General features: G+C 45.2%; 2 protein-coding genes across 4 annotated transcripts in view; both read left to right on the plus strand.

Moving 5' to 3' along the window:
- susd2 (sushi domain containing 2) overlaps positions 1–2,157 on the plus strand; it is a 31,645-nt gene extending 29,488 nt beyond the window's left edge. For 2 of the 3 annotated variants that reach the window (XM_040154397.1, XM_040154395.1), the window contains one exon: positions 1,000–2,157. In XM_040154397.1, the coding sequence (XP_040010331.1) occupies positions 1,000–1,085 (86 nt within the window). In that variant the 3' untranslated portion in view covers positions 1,086–2,157. The remainder of the gene's footprint in view (positions 1–999) is intronic. The other variant, XM_040154398.1, reaches the window with a different exon arrangement.
- Positions 2,158–9,493: 7,336 nt separating this feature from the next.
- Positions 9,494–23,334, plus strand: part of kremen1 (kringle containing transmembrane protein 1) — a 56,412-nt gene continuing 42,571 nt past the window's right edge. The window contains exon 1 of the mRNA XM_040154464.1: positions 9,494–9,577. Coding sequence (XP_040010398.1) covers positions 9,499–9,577 — 79 coding nt within the window. The 5' untranslated portion in view covers positions 9,494–9,498. The remainder of the gene's footprint in view (positions 9,578–23,334) is intronic.

A 23,334-nucleotide genomic window follows, 5' to 3' on the forward strand; every position in this document is an offset into this window, starting at 1 on the left:
ATTTTTTTTTAACTGCTTTTATTTTTTTTGACATTTTCTACACTAACCAATTAATCAGTTAATCAACAAAATAACAAAAATAGCGGTATTACCCTATTTCACCCACATATGTTGTATGGTGTAGTTTGAATCCATTAACTTGAACCTTTAGCCTGAACATTGATACATTTTTATTTTAATTGTCCTTTCAAAAAAATTTCGCATGAAACATCTATTCCTTATGCGCTGACTGAAAGGTGCCGCTTCGTGTTGGCTCACTGTAAGATATATGGCATCTTTCTTGAAATTTTACTATAGAGGAATAGTTGAATATTTTCATTATCTTTGAAGAAATAGTTTCGACATTTCGGGAAACGTAGATTAGACAATTGATACCACTCTCATGTCTTGCATGGTAAAAACACCAGTACCTGGTTTTAATGTTGTGGCTGAACAGTGTTTTGTAGCTGGAGCCAGCAGCCGATTAGCTTAGCATAGCATCAAAGACTGGCGTTGGGGGGGAATGAGGGTGAAACTGAAGAGTTAAAACAACAGTCTGCTGTTTTTTGGGGGTTATGTGGTGGACTATTTTCTGGCCGTGAACACTTGCCAGGCCGCCAGGAAGTCATTGGACCCAACCAAGAAATTTTCAAGCATGTGAGCGCCCAATGAAAACAGCATCCTGAAATTTTTACATTTGGTTTTTTTGTACAGATCACACCATCTAGAAATAACATGTTGATTAATAAGCTCTAGAAATGCTGGAAGTGGATTTTGTCAGTCGTCTCAAGTCTCGGCAAGAGAGCGAACCAAAGAACAAGAATCCTTGTTGGTTTTTATTTGTAAGAATTTGACATAAACATTTCTTAAGTCCACTGATTCACAACCAACGTGTCAAACTCAAATGCAATCTGCAATAATCTGAGACTGTAGCTGCCAGTCTGTGTAGTGCTGTACTGTGCGGCACAATGTAATTCTCTGGATGCAAACTGAAATCTTCCAACTTTCCTTCTCCTCCAGGTTCACTGGGATTTGCAGGGCAAGGATGTGTCACGCTTTCCGAATTGAGCGTTGGAAGACTGCATGACACAGTTTCCCCTGACTAGTTTCATTTTATAATTGGGACGGAGATGTAGTAACTACATGGTGTATTAGCAGAGACTGTGCAGGGGATCGCCTTGTTTATAGCTTGAAACCATAAATCTGCAAACTGTGTTTATGTTTTCACTCGGCCACAAAATGTTTATCTGCCGAAATTAAATATGACGTCAGGATGCTTTTCATCTTCCTTTTGTACAACCCCTGTAAACAGTGTAGACATACCAATGTTTGCATCCTCAAAGTGTTTTTCTCATCAGCAGTTTACACTTTGCATATGGTGGCTTGTGGTTGTCTCAGTGCATTCCTTGAAGGGACGCAACGAGAAAGACACCCATCAGAGGATGTTTGCAATGTTGACGAATTTGACATGGTAAAAAAACGAGCTGCAGTCTAAAAACAAGTCTGGCCACAATATAACCCACAATGCGAAACCCCCTGGAGTTGTTTGTGCTCAAAATGAGCATTTGGATTGAGGTTGATTCAGTGTGGTGACCACTTTCTACAGTCATTTGAAGACCAGGCTCAGACAGGCCACAAAAAGAAATGCACTACTTCAGAATGTAAAGAGAACGTTCAGATAATTTTATATTTTTCAGCTTCAACATAACAGGGAATCCTAGAATTTTCTTCAGGACCATCTATTTCCAGGTAGATATTTAAGTTCTATATCAAGTCACATTCCAGCCCAGTAGAGATCAGAGATTCAAGCTTCGGTACCATGGCCCTCTGTGCTCCGTATCCCTTTCCGAGTAGATATGAATATAGCAGCGATGCTCTTCTACCATTAGCAGCTCTTTTTTGAGGGTGAGTCAGATGTACCGTCATTGTCAGCCCACAACAGAGATCCATCTCAGGGTGACTCCCACAAACCAGCGCAGTGGGTGGGAACATTGTTCCATGGCGGGAAGTGCAGCATTGCTGACCAACATCCTTCTGGCCTCTGGCTCTTTTCCTGACCTATGATGAGTTGATGCAAAAATATTTCTGATTCAGAAGAATGATGATTGCGAGGCTGTTATCCATGATGTCCTTGTTTTTGTTATCAATAAAGGATACAATAGGGGGGAAAAAAAAAAATGCTCATTTTGTTCCACAGTATTAGTTTCGAGTAAGACTGAGTTATACGGTCTTCCAGTCAGTGAACAATAGAAGTTCAGCAATGCAAACTACATTTTCCAAAACTGTGACTGATCACACATCAGCTCGTAGATTTAAATGTGTCACACTTACCGATCACTTGCCCGTCTAGCGTATAGCTCTCATTGCTTCTGTTTTCGGTGGAAGAAAGCTCTGATAAACCCTCTGTAGCGGCGGAGTTGGCGGCTAGCTGGTGAAGACAGCGGCGCGTTTAGCAGCGAGAGAACCGCGTATTTCCGTCAGGAGCTTGGAAGCAGAGCTAGAGGGACAATGACTGTTGGGCCTAAAATTAATCAGGTGGCCAGCAACATGACTCGATTGGAAGGCTAATTCTGCTCTGCGTCTGCTAGTAAATAGGCTACTGTTCGCTAACCCCCTCGCCTCGACAGCTCTATAAGGTGATAATATGTTAGCGTTGTGTTTACAGCTTGATACAGTAAATCACCTCACACTGCTTTAAATTCATATCTGAAAAAATTGAACTTTGAAGATATTATTAGATTTAGTGAGTTTCTAGAAAGGTATTTAACATATATATATTTATCCCGTATTTTTGCATCAGCTAACATTCTTGTGTTGCATTCTGTACCTAGATTTTGATTTGTATCTACTGTAGTTTTTGTAGTTTTCATTTGTAATAAACAATTAAAGATCAATTAAGGATATACACAGAGAAAGTGATTAAATCCCAACCAATAAATGATGTTTATCATTTTTTAATCATTATTTCTTCTACATTTTCTCAGCAATACTGCTACTGCTGCCACCCTATTGAAAATAAATCTTACTGCACCAGCCAATACATCAGTACTTTATAGAGGACTTCCCAAAAATGGTATGATTACTTATGCAGGGACCAGGCGCTGGTTTACAAGGACCGAGGTTGCCTTAGGTTTGGTTTTTGGTTTGGTTTCGAAAATTTTGAGGCCTTCGGTATTTTTGCCCTTTGAGGCTGACGAACAAGGCGCAATAAACATGAACGGCCCGTGTCCACTGTGGTTAAAAGATGGCTTCTGGGTTCTACCGGCCATATTCTACCAGCCATTCTCCTTTTGTGCTGATCCCCTTCCCCTCTTTTCAAACTGGACGAACAAAACAATCAATGCACATGTCCAAATGGAAAGTAATCACTTTAACCCACGCAGGCTTGAAGAACATTTCTAGGTTTCATTATTATCATATTTCTATATTTCTCATGGGCTCATCTGTGCTGATGTAAAGGGACATAATCGGATAAGTCACATTTATTACAGTTTTTTAAATTAAAAAAAAAAAAAAATCTATTTTCATATATTTGGCCATCATTTCCATTTATAAGAATGAGATTTTACTCACCAAGGTAAGATAAATCTCAGAGTACAGTGACACTGCTAGAAAGCAATCTGATAGGACAAGAAACACGAGCAGTCCGACAGTCAAACACGTTTTGAACAAACCCCCAGGTCAGCCAGGAAGAGAAGACAAAGGCCAACAGTCAACTCATGACCCAAAATGTCGATTGTAAACATCCATCACTGTTCACAGGCAGACTCTCTGGCTCAACTTTGACCCATACCATAAGTGTGTGCACTGAGCAATGAGGGATTATTGTAGACAGATGTGCTCACTTTCAGTTTTACCTCCAAATAATGCAGTTCACATAATCTGGATAAACTGATCGATTACTACTTTGCGTGATCATCTTACGGCTTGTGTTTCTTTCCTGTTGGACTTTGCTGTAGCTTTGGCACCGCGTTCCCAGAATCTCTGCAACCATTTGGTGAGTACAGTGTTATCATAACTGATAGGTATTATGGGCGAAATATGGCAATGAGACCCAGGTTGTAATAAACCTCTATGCACCTATTTAAAGCAGTTTCGTCCTAATGAATGTGTGCGTATAGGAGCATGTTCCATCCAACTCTCGTCCCTTCTCTGCTCGCGAGCCTGTTTTCTATTATTTCTCCTTCTCTTTCGGTCTCTCTTTCAAAGGAGGAAAAAACTGTATTGTTACAATATACATTCCAGAGGGTGTCACCCACCCGGAGCCTAATTAGAGACCCAGGAGGCCGAGCGAGATGGATGACGGCTGTGTGTGTCAGCGGAGAGCGAAGCGGAGGAGTAGGGGTTGCGGAGCCACAGCAGCTGCGGGTTACGTGCAGGTGGCTGGATGTAAACGTTAGCTTTTATCTTGGCTTTGAACAAGGCTAAGCTCAGGGGCCTGCACAGGTGTGCGATACGTGTGTATGTAGGGGATGGGAGTTGAGAGAAGATGATGGTTGGGGGGGGGGGCTGGTTGTTACAGGTACAGATAAGGCCAGAGGCAGTCATTCGTCAAAGGCAGCGCGATTCAGCAGAGCTTTGCAGGGGTCAGAGGGTGACACACTAATGTGTGTTGTTGTGTGCGCAACCACTAATGATGTGGCTCATATAGAAACTGATGTGGCTGCGTGAGGGGCGTCGGCCAGGTTGCACAGACTTCAGACAACAACCAGGTGTTTTGGTTGATTAATCGCATTGCCTCACTGCGCCCCCCCGGGGAGTAGACGCGAGAAGCTGTGTGTAAATGTGTGCGCCAGTGTCTTTTCTTTTTAATTAATGCAATGAGCCAAGTGATGTGAGAGATTATTTTAGCACTGGGGAAAATGAGTCCGACAGCAAACACTGACTCAGTGGTGATGTCAAAGTGGGGGGGGGGCACAATTATCATCCTTCTTGTCATGTTGCTGCCAAAACATGGCAGAAAAAAAAGTGCAAAGTTTTTTTTCATCAGGGCGCAAGACACATTTCCCCAATCCCCTAAATTGGGCCTCAGATGCGAGCTGTGTATCCACCGGAACATGTACGTTTCAAAGGATCGGTTCACCGGACTAACGCATATTTTCATATAGTTTTGGTTTTTATTTGCTCAGGTTGTATGATTTCCATCTTTGATACTCCTGCTGCCTTCCCAACACTGCTATTGAAAAAAATCCTGTTACATGCTGTGGATTTTATTTTCTTTTAATCAGTCTTCGCAGAAATAATACCCAGGCTTCTCTGGATAATACACAGGGCAATGGGTCTGTGAGCTGTTTTCACTGGAACCACTTTCTACGTTCTGTGATTATTTTCATTTTTGTTCTGCCAATTACTTTCTAGTAACTGTTTAGTCAGAGAGTTGTGAAAAAACGCCAATAACATTTTCCTCGAGCCCAAGGTGACGTATTCAAATAGCTTATTTTGTCCAACAGTCTAAAACCCAAAGATAGTCTGTATACTGTTGTATAAGACAAAGAAAAAGCAGCAAATCATTGCATTTGAGAAGCCGGAACTTTGAAATATTTACTCAGTTAATTGACGATCAAAATAGCTGCAGATTAATTTCATGTGAACGCTGCTCACAGTGAGGTCTGTATCTTATATAACCAGGACATTGTTTGGGGAAAGAGGTGCTGCTGTTAAGTTTTTAAATGCCATTTTTAACGCTCTGAGCCCCTCAAACGAAATCCCATTCACCTGTATTGTACTGAAGTTGTAGCAGAAACGTCAGCGACTCGAAACCTGGAATAATAAACACAGAAACGATATGCATGGATAGATACCACTAAAGCAAAAGAAAGTGAGGAAGTACGTTTGAATTTTTTTGTGAATCTGGGTTAAGTGACCCTTTTAAATTTTGCGCAGGAAGACTTGAGAGCCTCAGATTCAAAACAATGACTGAGTCTCTCGCATGTCAAGAACCAAAGCCCAGAAGTAGAAATAGCTTTGACCACGAAGGAGAGAAATTTGGCATTAAGATTCAGGGCCAGGCACTCGTGTTTACCCAAGAGAGAACAAGGACGTGACACAGTCTTGGCTGGTCTTGGCTCCCGAATTTGTGAATTGAAAGCATCTGGGCCAACTTCTAATTCAACTAAGCGTAGCTTCCCATTGGCAGGCAGGTCAGGGATGCCGAAGTACTTTCAAATACATCTCGGTGGATTGGTCTTAGCGTGACCTCCAGCCCCGCTGTCTTGCATAACTCAACAGGCGGGACACACCGGCGGGGTGAAGGGGCTCGGCTCTCACCACTGCGGCCACCCATGCCGAAAATGTACGCACATGGTACTATGAAGGACTTTGGATGCTGGCTATCTGATCTTCCCGACCTGATGGAAAACGATTGAATCGTCGTAAAGGCACAACGCCAAAAGAATAAAGTGTGAATGTCACGTGTGGAAGCGCCGAGGGAGCAAAAAAGAGAAGAGAATTACAGTAACTCCAGCAGACCTCAAGGAATGTGGCCAGGCAGCCTGTACAGACAAGCCCAACATGTGATCACCCACACACACACACACACACACACACACAAGGGAGAGAAAGAGAAAGAGAGAGAGAGAGAGAGAGAGAGAGAGAGAGAGAGAGAGAGGGAGGAAGAGGACAAAGGAAGCCTTGCTACCACAACTGCACCACATCACAGACTGATAGCAGAGGACATGGGAGGTAATGACAGGAGTCCAATCCAGGTTCATTTTCATACGGGCACGGCAGTTTTTATTCAGTCTGAGAGAACCACGACTGTATGAGCACAGGCCCATAACTCAAACGAAATGACAGTAACAATAAACGGATGAGGTACAGCGGCGGAAGACGCATTCACGTCCCCCCTAATCAGGTAAAAGTAGCATCACCTCAATGTGGGAAAAAAAAAACCACTCAGTTACAAGTAGATCTACGTTCAAAATCTTGTGTAAAAGTACACGGGTACAGAGCTGTAAAGATTAGTTGATGGATCGAATAATCGATCAGCAGAAAATTAATCGGCAAAGATTTGGATAATCGATCAATCAGTATATAAGCACAGATGTCAGAAATTCCAGCTCATCAAATGTGAATATTTCACTGGTTTTCTCATGTGATAGTAAACTGAATCTGTTTAGACAAAATGGGACATATGGAACCATCACTGTCGGCTATGGGGCCGTGATTGAGAAAATGATTTGGATTCATTCATCGTTAATGAAAAAAATTGTTGCCCTTCCAAAAGTTTGATCAGCCAAACCTACCAAAAGTGTGGCTGCGGCTGAGTGATAGCAGATTATCAAAGGCACTCCAGCGTTCTGATGCATAAATGTGTAAGAAACACATTAGTGTTGTAGCTCATCTGAACTACTGAGTATGCTGATCATAAATTTTTCAACTTAAAATATGTCTTGTGTGTAAAATCTTAAGCTGCAAAGTAACTACGGCTGCGAAACAAATGTAAGGAGGCTGAGTAAAGAGTCCAGTATTTCCCTCTGTAAAGCGGTGGAGAAGAAGTGTAATGTAGCAGAAAATGAAAGTACCACTCAGAACCGTGCTAAAGTGCAGAAGCTGAGAAAAAAAACGTCCTCGGTTATTTTCCACCACTGGCCGGACACTCATGTGCGTTTAACATCGGATGGCTGCCTCGGACTGAAAAACCAGCTCTCCAGCGGTGTCGGAAAAGGTCAGACATCTCGGCCATAGCCACGGGAACCTCTCAGTATGGATGCATTGTGGGGGAAAAAAAAAAACCGAAAACAAAACAAACTCCTTCCCTCAAACAATCTCAGTCTTTCACTGAAATATAAGAGAATGTCCTACCGGCCAGTATGTCGGGGCCACAATGTTACATCTCTCAAAAGGGCACACGTCTCGCTGGATTACTTTCCATTGCTCTCCCGGTGCACCTCATCCCAGCCCCGTCGGTTTGGGCCGAACGAAGGCCGGGCCGCTCTCCCTCGAGAGCGGTGAGATCACACGCGGGCTCTTCTATTTTTAGGGCCTGACGGGGCTGCTCTCGGCTGGGACGCTCCCCGCGCGACGCCCGTGGTGCAACGCTAGGGGGCGCTGTTTCCCGCCTTAAGCTGACGGCTGCCATGGCTGATGAGGGGGGGCTCGAGCGGCACTGGCAGCGGGCTCGCGCGCCCCGCGCACCTGTCTCTTTCCCGCGAACGAGAAAAAAAAAAAAAAGCTGCGATGGAAAGTCATTCAAGGGCTTCGGTTTTAGTATTTATCCCCGTCCTGATTTTATATCTTAATCTGCTGAGTTCCCCTTTGGGGGTGGGGGGTTATGTAGGTAACATCACCAGCCTTAAAATGAAATAGTGAAATCACAATTTGAACGTTATCATTTGCTTATGCAACTCAGTTTAGGAATGACCCCCCCCCCCCCATGACCACCACCACCACCACCACCACCTATTTCTGCGGATCAGAAATATCTAATAACAAACTGAGGACATAAACAACTCGAGCTCACACCAAGAAAGAAGTCTTTGATTTCCCAAACTGAGCCCAGGGACCAATTCCCGCCCAAGGTTTTTCCTCTGTTTACCAAATGTTGGCAAAAAAAAAAAGAAAAAAAGGGGGGGGGCCGACAAACGGAAGTCACAAGACGGGAGCACGGAGCCGCGCTGCTCGTCGGACGGAGACGTGCTCAACAGGTGAAACAACCCGTAACGGATCCGCGCTGCAACCGCTGCACGTCCTTGTGTGTGACATTGACATTGGGGGGGGGGGGTCAAAACCTAATGGGCCCCCAATTAGATTTAGACCCCAGCATAAAAAACCAAGACAATACTCCCATAATACTCCACAAGGGACTCATTGTGCGTCTCCTTAGCGTGTTTACAGTGGACTGTCATACTTCATGGTGGCTCCGATCTCCCGCGCATCCCCTTCTCTGCCTGTACTGTTACTATAACGACCTAATGGTAAATGCACGGTGATCTTATGCTGCCTAAAGATCGTTGTTAATCCTCTGAAATCGTTTTCTTATGATATCCCTGCCCTTTTTTTTCTTCTTCTTCTTAAGTTTCGCTTTGATATTAAAGTTATTATCGAGTTATTACTGTGCGTGAATGCTTCCAGGCGGCCTTCACGGGGGGGGCTGTATCCCTCGGTAACCTGCTGCTCATTGCACCACGGAGTCCCCTCCTTCCACACCTCCTCCTCCTTCTCTCTCCGCCGCTTCCCCGGCGCTGCAGGTTGAATCCATTGCCCCTGTTTCCTGTCACATGGGTTGGAAACAGGATCCCTGCTTTCTTACTATCTGGTGCCGTCTTTGTGGTGTCAGTGTTGTAGTAGCTGCAGGACCTGCCTTGAAGTTCAGGGACTCGCAGCGCGGGCCGACGAGCGACTCCCGCACAGATTCCCCGGACGGACGGAGGGACGGACAGACAGACAGACAGACAGACAGACAGGCAGACGGTCGGTCAGTCAGTCAGTCACACAGTCCACCACCGGCTCGCCGGGCTGCGCATCCGTCCGTCAGGCTGCACTTCACCTGAGAGCCCGGTCAGACTCTTTAGTCACACGATGGATTCCTGGACAGTCACCTCTGCTCTCCTTCTCGCTGGGTTTATTTCTTCCGCAGCTTTAAGTCCTTTCGACACCGGTAAGCCAAACTTTTCCTGCTCGCCTTTTATTTTTCTTCTGCCTTTTTTTTTTTCTGAGGATTTATTCCGATCAGCGTGAATTGTCGGCGGCGTCCCCAGGGCTGCCCTTTTCCCCCGCCGAACAAGCTCTTAACCTGTTCGGAACCGGACGACGCGCGGCTGACAGTACGCTTATTTTAATGTTGAACTGGCGTTTTTAGTGCCCGGTATCGAACGTGCCATCGGTTGCAGACGCAGTAACTCCGTTCGCAGTTCCTCCGCCGTGGTCCAAGTCCCACTACGGCGCTGATCCGCAAACTGCACGCTGTCTGCAAATTGGTAGGTTTCGCGGAGTGAAGCCAAAGCACAAAGGGGGAAAATCGCTGCCTTGTTTTTAGTTTTAAAGACAAGAGAGCGAGGTCTTGTGGTCCGAGGACATATTTCACTGTTCACCTCCGCACCTACAATGTAAACACATCTGATCCGAACCGTGTCCAAAGATGCCCTCGGACCTGAGCCCAGAGTCCCTTTGGCAAAGTCAGACCCAATGCGGATCCATGTAAATCTGCTTGGAAACCACCGGGGACCCTTGTTACGTCGTTCTAAAAGTAATCGGGGAAAAGGGTGAGTTTCGAAACCGAGCACATCCGCCTTTACGCACCGGGCTCCCCGCCGCATCCTGCGCTACTACAGCCTCCCGATGTGTTTACCTGCTCCGCATCAGCTGCCTTTTAGCCTACCCCTTCACATTGTAACGTGCTTGCGTGACCTCGCTCGCAACGGCTTCGGCGGACGTTGCCTCCGACGGTTCCTCGTCCCCGTCGGCGGTGTCTCGGCTGTCCTCACGGCAGCGCCGGCCGTCGCGTCCTCCAGTCCAGCCGCGCGGACAGCAGCCCCCCGTCCCGGCCGGGGGGGCCTCGACGCCCCTCGGCTCAGTGATCCGATGTCACCCATTCCGCTCCCCACCAGGTTTTGGACTAACACGCAGGGGGATACGCTTGCGTCCGTCTGCACGACTTCAAAGTTACAGCCGGATCCCGTTTCAAAGCTGCCTTCCCGGAGAATATTTAGTTTTAATGCGAATATCTAATAATGATGACCACACAAACCAGGCTTCTCCTTGCTGTAATTTGCGCCGCGTTTCATGTCGAAGCAGCAAATCCTCATGCTTTCCTTTTTAATTTTTTTGTCTCTTAATTATACCCTTGCATTTCAAATTAGAGGGTCCACCATCTGGGCTAGTGCGTAAGTACTCCCATGTGTACCTATGTATTAACAAAGTATTTAAAGCAATGGTATTCCCCCTCATAACACTGGGGAGGAAAGAGGAAAAAAAAAAAAAAGTCCAAGTTTAGTTAAAGTCAGCGGTGCCATTTTTACTGTACAGTAAAACAGTCATCTCGGGCCTCTACCAGAAGTCAGTCTCTTGCCGCAAATGCGAAGGCATGACCGTGTCGCGGTCACTCGGCTCTGTTTTGCCCCCCCCCCCTTGACGCGCCGGGGCTGTGCGAGTCGCAGCTCAAGCCGGGTGTCAAACGCAGCGACGCCTGAAGTTGAGGTCCAGCTTCCCACCCAGCCGCACTGGCACAGTCACGCGGCCCGGCTTCCGCGGTCGTTTTGGCGGCGGCGCTTTCCTCGCGGCCGCGGCCTGTTCGCGAAACGTCCGCAGCCGCCGCAGAGTTTGCACCGCGGAAAAGTGGTCGTATAGGTTGAACGCGAGTGGATATTTTTTTCCGGTGCCAAGCCCTCGGAATGGAAAAACAAGGCCGTGCGCTTTAAAAAGAAAAAAAAATGTATTTATTCATTTAATGTTTAACAGGACAAATCTGTCAGACGAGATGAGGTTGATTATTCGATGCAACATGGTCATGTGCATGCCGGGAAACGCAGAAGCGTCCGGAGGAAGCAGATGTGGCGCGCCGCGGGAAAGTGGGCACACCGAAGACGAGCGCGAGCTGCAAAACAAACTCTCGTAGCCGATGCGGATGTTATGAGTGTGCGTCGCTCGGGTGTGCCCCGCGTTCGTCTTGCGGCTTAGCGAACGCTGTGAATGTGGACGACTGTGTCGGAGGAGCCGAGGGCGCGTCCGTGATGTAGTTAGGGAAAGCAGGATCTGGGCATGTGCGAGTAGGGATTCCTCAGACGGGACACCGTTCCTCCCTCAGCTGCTACGGCTGGGTCACGCAGCAGCCTCTTGGTGCGCCGCAGGGAGCCTGACGCCGTGGCGTCCGCGACGGAGCGTCGAAAACAATTGTGCCCGAGTGCTTTCACCGTCCCGGGGGACGGCAGCACCGCATCAAGCAGAAGTGTATTAACAGCAAAAGTGTGTGTGTACACACACAGATATGTACACACACACACACATATGTACACACACACACACACACACACACACACACACATATGTACACACACACACACACACACATATGTACACACACACACACACACACACACACACACACACACACACATATGTACACACACACACATATGTACACACACACACACACACACAGATATGTACACACACACACACACACACACACACACACACACACACACACACACACACATATGTACACACACACACACACACACACACACACACACACATATGTACACACACACACACACACACAGATATGTACACACACACAGACACACACACACAGATATGTACACACACAGACACACACACACACACATATGTACACACACACACACAGATACACACACACACACACACATATGTACACACACACACACACACACACACACACAGATATGTACACACACACACACTCTTGAAGAGTGAAAGTTTGAAAATGTAGCTAAAGGTTAAAGTGTCGGCTGCAGTCCTGAAGCAGATAAGTGCCTTTTATGCAACAACCTATAAGATGAGGATGAACTCCTCTTCGGTACGGCCCGCTCCGTACTCCCGGTGTGGTGTGTTAGTCAACCTCAGACTCTTACCCATGAACGTGTACAGGTTCTCTTCCACCTGAACTCCGAGGCCGTGTACAGAAACTCACCCAGACTCCCACGCGCCGTCGTGTCTGACTGCGGCCCACCTTTGCTCACTTTGGCAGCTGCTAAGGCCCCCGTCACACAAACGTACACGCGAGTGGAAGCCGAGCGCTGTCAGAGCTGTCAAGGTGAGGCCTAATTTAGTCGCTCTGTAAGCCGGTAATAGTGTAGCTGATGGTGCTGGCGTTGCGAACAAGCTTGAGCTGGTTAATCAGTAGGGGAGGTATTTGCTCTCGATGTCCCTTGGTGTCTGCCGACAGTCTTACGGGGTGGGTCGACGACGCGGGCCGGTGGGTGGAAGTGGCGGTGGGAGTCCCGCGCTGCGCCAGTGCAGCCAAGCGTTGAAATGGTGCGTCATGGTTTTGAAATGGAGGTCTGGGCGGCTTTTTGATGAAGCCGCCAGTGTTGCTGTTTGAGTAAGATGGCTCACCTTAAAAGTGATCCTTTCTAAATTCACTGGCAGGGTGAGCAAGCTGTTTTCCTGTTAGTACATGCAGGGATAACCTATAATCCATCTTAGTGGTTCTCCACCTGGGGTCCGGGGGATGATTAAAGGACTGGCTCGACATTTTGGGAAATATAACTATTTGCTTTCTTAAAGATCAGAAGACTGATACCACTCCCAAGTCTGCCTGTTAGATATGAAGATATAGCCAGCAGTTGCTTAGCTTAGCTTAGCTTAGTATAGAGGCTAGAGCAGGGGTGAAACAGCTAGCCGGGCCCTGTCCAAAGGTAACAAAACCCACCTACCAGCATCTCTCAAGCTCACTAATGAAGACATTATATCGCGTTTGTTTGATCTATACAGAAACCTATACAAAGCTTCCCATTTAATGGACAGAAATCAAAGCGTTTATAAGCGTTATTGCTTTACTTTAATAGTGTAGGAGTGAATCTTTCTTGTGAAATTCTGGGTAGTTTTACCTCTTCGAATGAGAGAATCTGAAAATGTAAAGCCCCTCTTGTTTAACTGCGCACAGTCGCATGCAACCTGTGTCGAGGGATGGCACGAGGTCATTGCTTTGATTTTGGGGGTCACATTGCAGCAAGGTTGGCAACAATCGATCTGTCTTATCCCATGAGTCCCATGAGTAAGGGCAAGATCTCCAGCAAGGGCAGCGTGAAACGAAGGGGGATCAAAACGTGTATCACTGGACTTTTCTCTCTTTTACCTTTAAGGGAAAGCAGTTAGCTTTGGTTGTGTCGAGCTGAGGCTTGAAAAGGGCAGGCTGTGACATTTTGGCAATATGGAATGCGCGCTCATTATGTGATCACAGAAGACAGAGCTGTCGGAAATAAGGCCAGATGAAGAAAACATCGGGTTAATATTGGGCTGTGCTCGACCAGCTGAATCTTGGACTGATCGGTGTAGGCGAGAGGTGCCTTATGGGCTTTCTTTTCATCTGCAGTCTTTGCCAAGCCTGTACTTAACTAGACATGCATGAAATAACTTGTAAAGCCAAACTGGGAACCTTTGCAAAGGCTGATTTCTCCGCAGTGAGGTATCTTATCAAACTAACTTGCTGCAGGTGAAGCGGCGAGATTATTTCCAGACCAAACTGGAGCTATTTGGGCTTTTTACTCTCATTCAACACTGGCACTTTTCTCCCTTGCTCTGAGCGATGCAGGCACCAAACAGAGTGATGGGCGGATGAATGACAGCGTGTGTTGTGATTTCTCTCTGTAGCCTGACATGCATATAAGCTGCTGCATAAACTGGCAACCCTCTGTTTCATCTGGCAACCCGCCCCTTTTCCCGCTCCCTGTCTGATCACTGCCCAGCGGGGCACGATGTTGGCCTGGACTCTGTCAGATCCAGCGCACTCAGCCACAGACGGAACTGGGCGTTGCTTTGCGGAACAGCAAACAAGGCGAGGTGGCCGGAGCGTGGTTTAAGACACTGCACAAACTCCTGAACGGTAGCTCGCGCCGAGGTTTGGATTTTGATTTTTGGTCCTGGCAACAGTCGTGCAGCTTCTGTGTTCATTAGGTTGATTTGTAGTTGGTAGGAAATCCGTAGTATATGGGTTGTGTTATTTTCAGGTGGCTTGACATCAAGTCAGAGTGCGTTGACTGTGTGCGTTTGTGCATGTGTATGCTCACCTGTCTGATAAAAGCAGGGGAAGAGGATGCCAGAAGCCGTTCAACATTTCCATATATGCATGTCCAGGATTCTTGTGCATTTTTGTGTGGATATTCCCGCTTCTGGGCCTGCCCACGTGTGTGTAGGGTAACATCTTCAAATTGCTTGTGTGCGTCGACCAACACTCCAAAACCCAAAGTTGTTCAACATCAAGATGTTCAATGTAAAATGGTATTAAACGAAAAGGAGCAATCTCTTATAAGTAGGAAGCTGAGAACAACAAATGTCTGACCTTTTCACTTTTAAGATCGATTATTCATCCTCTGTCACTCAACAGATGAATTAATCAGCTAATAATTTCAGCACTACATGTGTGTGTGTGTGTGTGAGTAAAGTTCAAATGTGAGGCAGCTGGAACCATCTGCAGCGTCTATAAACTTCCTACGTTCCCGCTCGAGATTTTATTGGGGTCATGTCAGGTGTCAAACCCAGAGATCTCACATAAATCTATCGCAACCCCGCTCTTCCCTATCACCATATCGGATCTGTCTCGACTTGATCCACTCTTAACTCTTAATGCGGTCCATACAGTGCAGTTTATGATTAGGTTCCATCAGCCTTTGTAACCCTTGAGACAGAGGGTTCTTTGTGAGTGTGTGTGTGTGTGTGTGTGTGTGTGTGTGTGTGTGTGTGTGTGTGTGTGTGTGTGTACACATGTGTGTGTGTGTGTGGGTGGGTGTGTGTGTGTTGGCTTGTTTTACTATATTCTTAGGGTCCAAAAACCGGGACCCCGCTATGCTTGTGGGGTGTGACAGCTTTTGTGGGCACCAAAATGCCGGACCCCACAAATTTATATGGCCGTTTGAGAGTTAGTGTGAGGGTTGGGGTTGGGCATTCAGTCGTGATGGTTAAGGTTAGGGTAAGGATTTAGGGAACGCCTTAGGTCAATGACGGGTCCCCACAAATATATTAAATCAAGGGTGTGTGTTTGTGTGTGCGTGAGAAGGAGAGATACTCTGATTCGCCTGCCTCAGAAGATAATAACAGACCATCTTCAGCCGTGTGAAGAAACATGAGCTCGTGTTGGCAGAGGTGACAGCGATGGAGCGTTGGTTTGAGGAGAGACAGTTGGTTCTTAAAGAGTCTAACATCAGGGCTATTCGGTGTGTGGGTAAACCCTCTGTGCTGACTGCGGGGAGTGTCAGAGGGCATTATGGGAAGAGGGTGCATGGGGTCTGGGTCTCTGATGTGGGCCCTGTGGTTCCCCCCCGCTTTTCCGGTTCAGAGATGTATATGGAAACCTCTCGTCCCTTGGTGAGCTTCTGTGTAGCAGACACAAGTTAGGACAAACCGCTGGGGTAGATTAGTTTACTGTACTCTGTGCGTTTGTGTGTGTGTGTGTGTGTGTGTGTCTGCTTGTGCATGTAACTTTAAAGGATGTGACTGTTGGAACCAGTGGGAGTTTTAGTCTTTCAGAGTAAGGAAATTCTTACAAAGGAGGTTAACCTTGGTCCTGACTTCTTCCTGGGTTTCGGTTGATGTTGAACATAGGCACAGGACTTCGATTCAAAGTCAGAGTTTAATTTAGGAATTGATTTTCGCCGTAATTCAAAAGTAAATATTAAGTGGGTGTGTGGCCAATGTCCTTTTTTGAGTCAACATAACTAGAAAAGCTATTGTAAACAAAAATCAACCTTATGTAAAGAAGTACTAATATATTAAGGCTACAGTGTGTAACAGTGTCAACGAGCCTCGCCTTTTTTGACCAATCAGAGAAGCTAAGTACATGAAGACGGTGGGATTCAGTAAAGATCTCTAGAAAAAGAGTAGTAAGTGGACCTTGAAGTAAGCTGCACCGACCAATATTCTATATTGATAATAAATTAAATAATTTTACGTAATGTGGAGGAGGTTGTGGCCAGTTCACAGAGAATTGTCACCTGATTTTGCCGTTCTCCACAGCTTGGCATAATGTTTTAGCATCATTCAGCTCTTTTTTTTGGTTTTTACTGTTTTGGTTCAATGTCGCACTAGCGCTGTTTTGGCCAAAGCAGGCGACTGTTTTCAGCGAAATAGCTCTAAAAACTAACTGTACGCTAGCTGTGCAGCACCAAAGTTAGCGGCGAGCTGGAGAACACAGTCGAGCGTTTAGCACCTAAAGTGACAGATATTTATAGTTGGTGGTGACCAAAGCATCGAAGCGGTTGTTTGCTAACATAACATAAAGGACACAGTATGTCAGTGTTGTGTTTACAGCTTATTCCAGGTGACGACTAACAAGGCGGGAATAATTTAATAGTGTTAGACAATTACACATTTGTTTACAGGTGGCTTGTAGAGGAACCAATTTGAAAAAAAGTATTGCCAATGTTGTTGTGGGACTATTTGAAGTTAGACACTATGTATTCATCCCCTGCGCTTTAATTTTAGCTGTCCAGTGTGAAATCGGCTCATTGGTGAAAACAATGCCTTATCTGTGCTGCACATTATATCTTGTACATATTTCTTATGTATTTTACTCGACTGTCAGACTTTAGCTGCATATTCTGTAATTTATAGGTAGCTACTGAAACAGACACCCTCCCGATCCAACGTGAAGAGTAGCATCGTATGTGTTAGGAAAAAGCGTAGGAAAACCTCAAGAGCAAATAAAATAAAATGGTTGATCGTGATCATTCAGAGGCCTTTTTGTGAACTTTTCGCATGGAGCATGGATAGAAAAACTGTTGACAAGATGTTGATTAGTCTGAGTGTTACCTTTACATATTTTTTACCACTGCATTGGGATGAACTCTGGCCAGTATCTTCATACCTCAGCATGTCAAAGCAATTTGCATGAATAGATTACACCGATCAACCACAACATTAACGCCAGTTACTGGTTTTAATGTCGTGGCTGATAAGCTTTAGAGGTGCCGTTCTCTTTTCGGACTTCTGAGATAACGTGAGTCCCTTGCCTTTCACTCAAGGACGTGCAAACGTGTTGGCATCAGTCACACGGCACAGCAGTCTACCGGGGACACATGGTTGCTTTTGCTGTCTGTTCTCTCATCACGCCCTGGAATAATGGGTGACCTGATGGATGGGCTAATCTCCCTAGAACTTTATACTTCTTTAAAGGTTCCTGTACGTTGCACGTAGGTTCAGTCAATATATCCTGGGTTGTTTTCACACTAAACCCAGTCCGTCTGTTTCCTCTTTGTGTTGTGTTCACGCATAATCAGGTCCACACCAGCCCATATTGAGCCCACATAAATCTTCAATGGAATGCCAGAAGAGGTTAAGCTTAGCAAGACAATGGAACACACAAACAAAAACCAACCACGCACACTGACTTCAACTGGCACTGGGAGCGGGAAGTGACTGCCAAAAGCCTGGGTTATAGCGTTACAGTGGAGAGATGATGCTAAAATGCCAGTTTGGTCTCAACTCTACTCGCTGAGGGAGAAACACATGCGCTCAATTGGGCAGCTAGCTCGCGGTGCTTGCTAACAGGTGTTATCTGAATAAAAACAGCAGAAATGTGAGATCAAATGATTTCAAAAAGGGTGATGCCTAACATTCTCTGACTTTTCTACTGCTTTTGTCAGTTTAATGTAATTGTAAAATGAATAGCTTTGGGTTTAGGAGTGGGGGTTGGACAAAACAAAAAAATTGTGATGGGCATATTTCACTTTTTTTTTTACTTTTAAAAGACTTAACAAATATTCCACTGAAATCTGTAAAATAAACAACAGAATATACCATAATAATAATAATAATAATAATAAACAAAAAGTTGGTTTCAGCCTAACATAAAATGCTCCTTCCACACATGGAAAAAACTGAGGGTAATAACAGGCTAGGAAGAGGCTCTTCCTCTGAGCATCACCCAATAATGTTGTACATGTACATGGTACTATATTGACAATATGGTAAATTAAAAACTAAGCCATAGCCGATTATGCAAATCTCCACATCAAGTGTTACAGTGACACCAGCTAGCAGCTAGTAGCCACTTTTAACAGATATAGAAGAGAAGACAAAAAGAGTTACAATCACTGAGAAGCCAGACATGAAGAGTGGAAAGCATGAAAAGGAATAAAATAGAGCAGAGCATTGTTCTTTTTGCATATCCCAACGCTCATGATACTCAGCATGTCTTGACATGTGAAGACAGGCCAAAGTTTCTGAGAATTCCATCATTTACAGAACATAAGTTGAATCTGACTCACAGCTGGTAACGGGAAGAGAAAAAAAAATTTAAAGGTCAGAAATGGTTGCCTCTGTGTCAGCATGCTGCCCATTTACTTCCTGTTGACCTCTGGGTGGTGTCCTGCGAAGGTCAAGTTGCGGGCAACGCCCTTGTTCTCCCATGCCAAGGGGTTGGACCGCCCATAAAACCACCAACCACTAAAACGGAGAAACAGACCTAGTTATTATAAACACAATCATGCTTATTATCATGCCACTGTGACTCTCGTCCTGTCGTTTTCAAAGGCTCACATTTGTTTGATCAAAGTATCTCTCTGTGTCATTCCCCGCTCTCTCCATTTCTCTTTTTAAACTTCCGCTGAGTGCGACTCTTTCATTTTTCTCTCACCTTGTGCAAATCACCACCGGCTCAGTCAGTCGGTCAGGAGTCCCAGCATACAAAGCAGCCAGGCCAGTTCCAGCTTCAGGATTTATCACAGTGATGGTGGTCAAGGGTAGCCCCCCCCCCTCAGAGGTGAAGAGGCATGATGGAGGCGATAGTCGTGTAAAGCACAGAGCGGCAAAGGGAAGGAAAGGGGACGTCCACAGACAAAGTGGTGCAAGGTTGAGTGTGACACTCTGGTCCCTGATCCACGGAGGCGGTCCCGTAAGACAACATGGAATTAAGCTGTCAAGCCGTTGCTGGCTGTACACAACTGTCAGGCTTGAAAGAGATAAACAATGTTTAGGTAAAAGAGTGCATTCATGTGGCCAGAATAGTGGTTTGTGAGGTTTTGCTGCTCAAAGGTCAGTCAAGACTGGTCAGAGTATACTTCTGAATGAGCTGTGACATGTTGGTTTTGGATGGAGCTCTGCAAAGTAATGTAATATCTTTACTAAATCTTTCATACGTTTTTTCATCTTAGACTAACTAGATTGTTTTCCTAGTTTTCTTCCTCCCTCTCTTGCAACCGATTCGCTATTTTCTTCCCTTTCCCTCATTTACACATTTTAATACTCTTATGCATGCGCTGTGTTCCCTCGCCTCTTTTTGTACCTTGACATTTTACGTATGCAGGAGGAGACCCACTCCAGTCAGTGACAATGACATTCTGCTGCTCTCTGCAGCAGTCAGAGCCCATCAGCTGGAACACACTCCAGGACGAGGGGGTAAATCAAATACTCAGAGAAAAGTAATGAAATACCATAGAGCCTTATGTTTTTCTATGAATTCTATTACCGTTCAAACAAACAATTGTTTTCATGAACTCAATTTAATTAACAGAGAATGGAATTTTAAAGGAGGCTTTAAGGCCCCAGGGAGGAATTGGCTGATGCATGAAAACGTTACACAAAATATAACTTTCTGCCTAAACGCTGGATTTATATAATTGATGTGAAATCAAAATAATGTGTTATCAGGCCTGGGTGTGTTGATAAAAGGAAGTGCAGCTTTGCTGTTCCCCAACAGCACTCATTTACTGGTGTATTGTTTCTGCATTTCAAGGAAACAGGAAAAAAACGATTAGACTTAGGCTTGATTTGTTTTGGTACAAGCCCAAAACCATTCTGGCTTCCTGTCTCTGTATTTCTCTTTTTGAACATACTATTAATAAAGCTTTTGACATGGTATGATTAAGGTAAATTAGCTGTTATTCTTTCTGTGATTCAAACATGTAAGATGTTCCAAACATCTCGCGAGTGATTGGTTGGGTGTTTTTGCAAAAATCTCCACAGGCTGAGTTTCAAAGCAACCATGTATTTTTGTGGTGTCACATGCAATTCTGAGTTTTGAGAAGCGTAACCAACAACATAACGGGAGGATATTGAATTGCTACTGTGTGAGACATGACCTGTCCGGCGAACTTTAGTTCTTTTTATACTGCAGTTATGGTTGGGCCAGGGCCACTGAGGTCTGGGCTCCACTGCGGTAGAGTAATGGCAACCACTTTAAATAAATGGAGAGTCATTTTGCTGCTGAGCCCCGGGGTCTGGTTTGTGTCCAGCTGCAGCAGTTTGCGGCCGAAGAGGCAAATTGTCGCCTTTCCTCCGTGCAGGAAACGCCTACAGACAGGACTGACTTGACAAGGACAAGCAAGTGGACATGGCTAAATGGACAGAGCAAACATTTGGACAAGTGAAGGGAGCAGACGTAGCTAAGTGGACAGTAAACAAAGGAACAAAGCCAGCGGGCAGAGCTAAGATGCCTTGACAGTGAAATGTGCCGTGCATCAGAGAGCGAAGAACAGAGGTTGGACAACATGGTTCGTAATGGTCTTTTTTGAAAGAATATGGAAATACACGTCCATTAACTCAAGCTGCGATACCTCCTGGACAGTTAACTGAGCTTAAACAGTTAATAGACCCTACACTACAAGTGCACAGGAACATTTCAGTCAGCCATTTTCACAAAAAACCTTTGTCCCTCAAGCCGTGGAGCCAGTGATATCCCATTGCAATGCAAAGCCCTTTGAAAGAGGCTTGAACTAAAGGGATGAAACCCAAGTCGCCAAGAGGCCCTGATTTTGTTGTCTGTCCTGCATCGAAGGTGAATACAGCTCCCCGAGGTGAACACAAAATGGGTTGGGTCTGCGGCAGCCTATGTGGCACCAGCCCTTGACCAACAGCACCGGAGGTGTGGTCACACTCGGCCGATGCCGTGAAACAGAATCTGCTGGCCATCAATAGATCCTCCGTAATGGATCCCCTTCTCAGGGAGGCCAGTGGGATGCCCCCTGTCTTTTACCAGAGCCATCTGGTTCCCAGTACTGCTGCTCTTCCCACAGCCACAAAAACCACAGTGAAAAGGGATCGCTTTCTCGGTCAAGATCAAGAGCTGAAGACGTGGCTGGTTAAAAGGGGTCTGAATGTTGAATGCTGTGGCCCCCTCTGTAGCAGCCCGTTGTGTCCATGGAAGCAGGGTCTTTTGCATACGACCTTGTGTGATTCGATACAGTTGAAATGTGTGCTCTTTCAGTGCTCTGACCAGGACACTCAGGTAAGATAATTAAAAAAAAAAGACAGATTTAAACATGTAAAGGAATTACAGAACAACAGCCACAAACTGAGAAGAATGTGCACTTTGGTGATAATGATCACAGATTGTTCTAAATCCAAAAGTTGATTCAGTGTGGCAGGAGATTAAGGCAAAATGTCTTGACGCAAAGAAGATTTTCAATATAATGTACATGGATTTAAAGTGTTAAAAAAAAAAAAAATCTAAACATGCCAAGGAATGCTGGGGGAACAGACCAATGCCTCCATCTGTAGTTTACAAAGATAGACAAAACAAACCTGCTGGGGCCCTTTTTTCTGATGTGTTTGCCACTCTCTCCAAATGAGCATGCTGGAGATTCATTGGATACAGATGGGTGCATGTTTGTGCTCCACACATGGGGTGTGTTAATCCACCACTGCAAGCAAGCAAGAAGTAAAAGTTGCTTAAACCTCATAATTTAATATACATCTATTACTGTCCTTTTGATGTTGATCCCCTCTCTGTCCATGTAACTCTCTGGACTGCCCAGAGGGTGGACAAAATCCACCATCAGTCTGCTTTAGTTACGTCTAATCACAACACAGTGCTCTGCGCCTCATTCAGACACTTGATCAATATAAGCCCAATTTCCAGTACCCATGTTCCATTTCTGAAGGGAACAGTTACTGAAAAGGGGCCTCGAAGCTGCGTAAAACGGCTCAGGATTCCCAGGCTGACGTGACACTTCGCCTTGGTGGTTGGATTGTAGAGAATATATCCAGACAGAGTGACAGTAAAGTCTTATTGTTTTTTTTTTTTAATTGAGTTCTATCTGTCCACAAAGCAATAAAAAAAAAATGGGGTACAAACCACAGTAAACCTGAAACAATTGTAAATTGATCAGTTAGCTGGTCAACAGAACATTTTTCAACAACTATTTAGATCATTTTTTAAGCAAAAGTGTCAGATGTTCTCCGGCTGCGGCATCTTTAATGTAAGGATTTTCTGATTTTATAAACTAAATATCTTTGTGTTTGGTCATACAAAACAAAACATCTGAAGACATCACCAGACTTATAATTGACATTTTTCATTATTTTCAGACATTTAATAGCATCGAATAATCGACTGATAGTGACAGTAATTGTTAATGTGCCCCTCAACCACAGTAAACACAAAAAAGAGACAAAAGTGGAACAGGTTTTGTTGGCTAGAAGAGTCAGCCTGTTTCCTATTAGCTATATACAGTACTCCTCTATTTCATTAAATAAATATCAAACATAATGTAGTCAGTATACATTGATCAGCCACATATATACATAAATATTTTCAGCAACGCCTGTGCCCTCACTGGCTGGTAGAAGACAGAATTCAAGCATGATGGGTCTACAGTTAACTGACACAATTTTCTTATCCTCAAAAACTGAATGAAACTACCATCTGCAAAACTGCCGTGAAAATCACTTCCTCTAAAGCTATTCTGCTGCTTTACACAATGGCCCCAGCTTCTCTTG

This window comes from Xiphias gladius, chromosome 19, assembly GCF_016859285.1.
Source record: "Xiphias gladius isolate SHS-SW01 ecotype Sanya breed wild chromosome 19, ASM1685928v1, whole genome shotgun sequence".
Classification (NCBI taxonomy): domain Eukaryota; kingdom Metazoa; phylum Chordata; class Actinopteri; order Istiophoriformes; family Xiphiidae; genus Xiphias; species Xiphias gladius.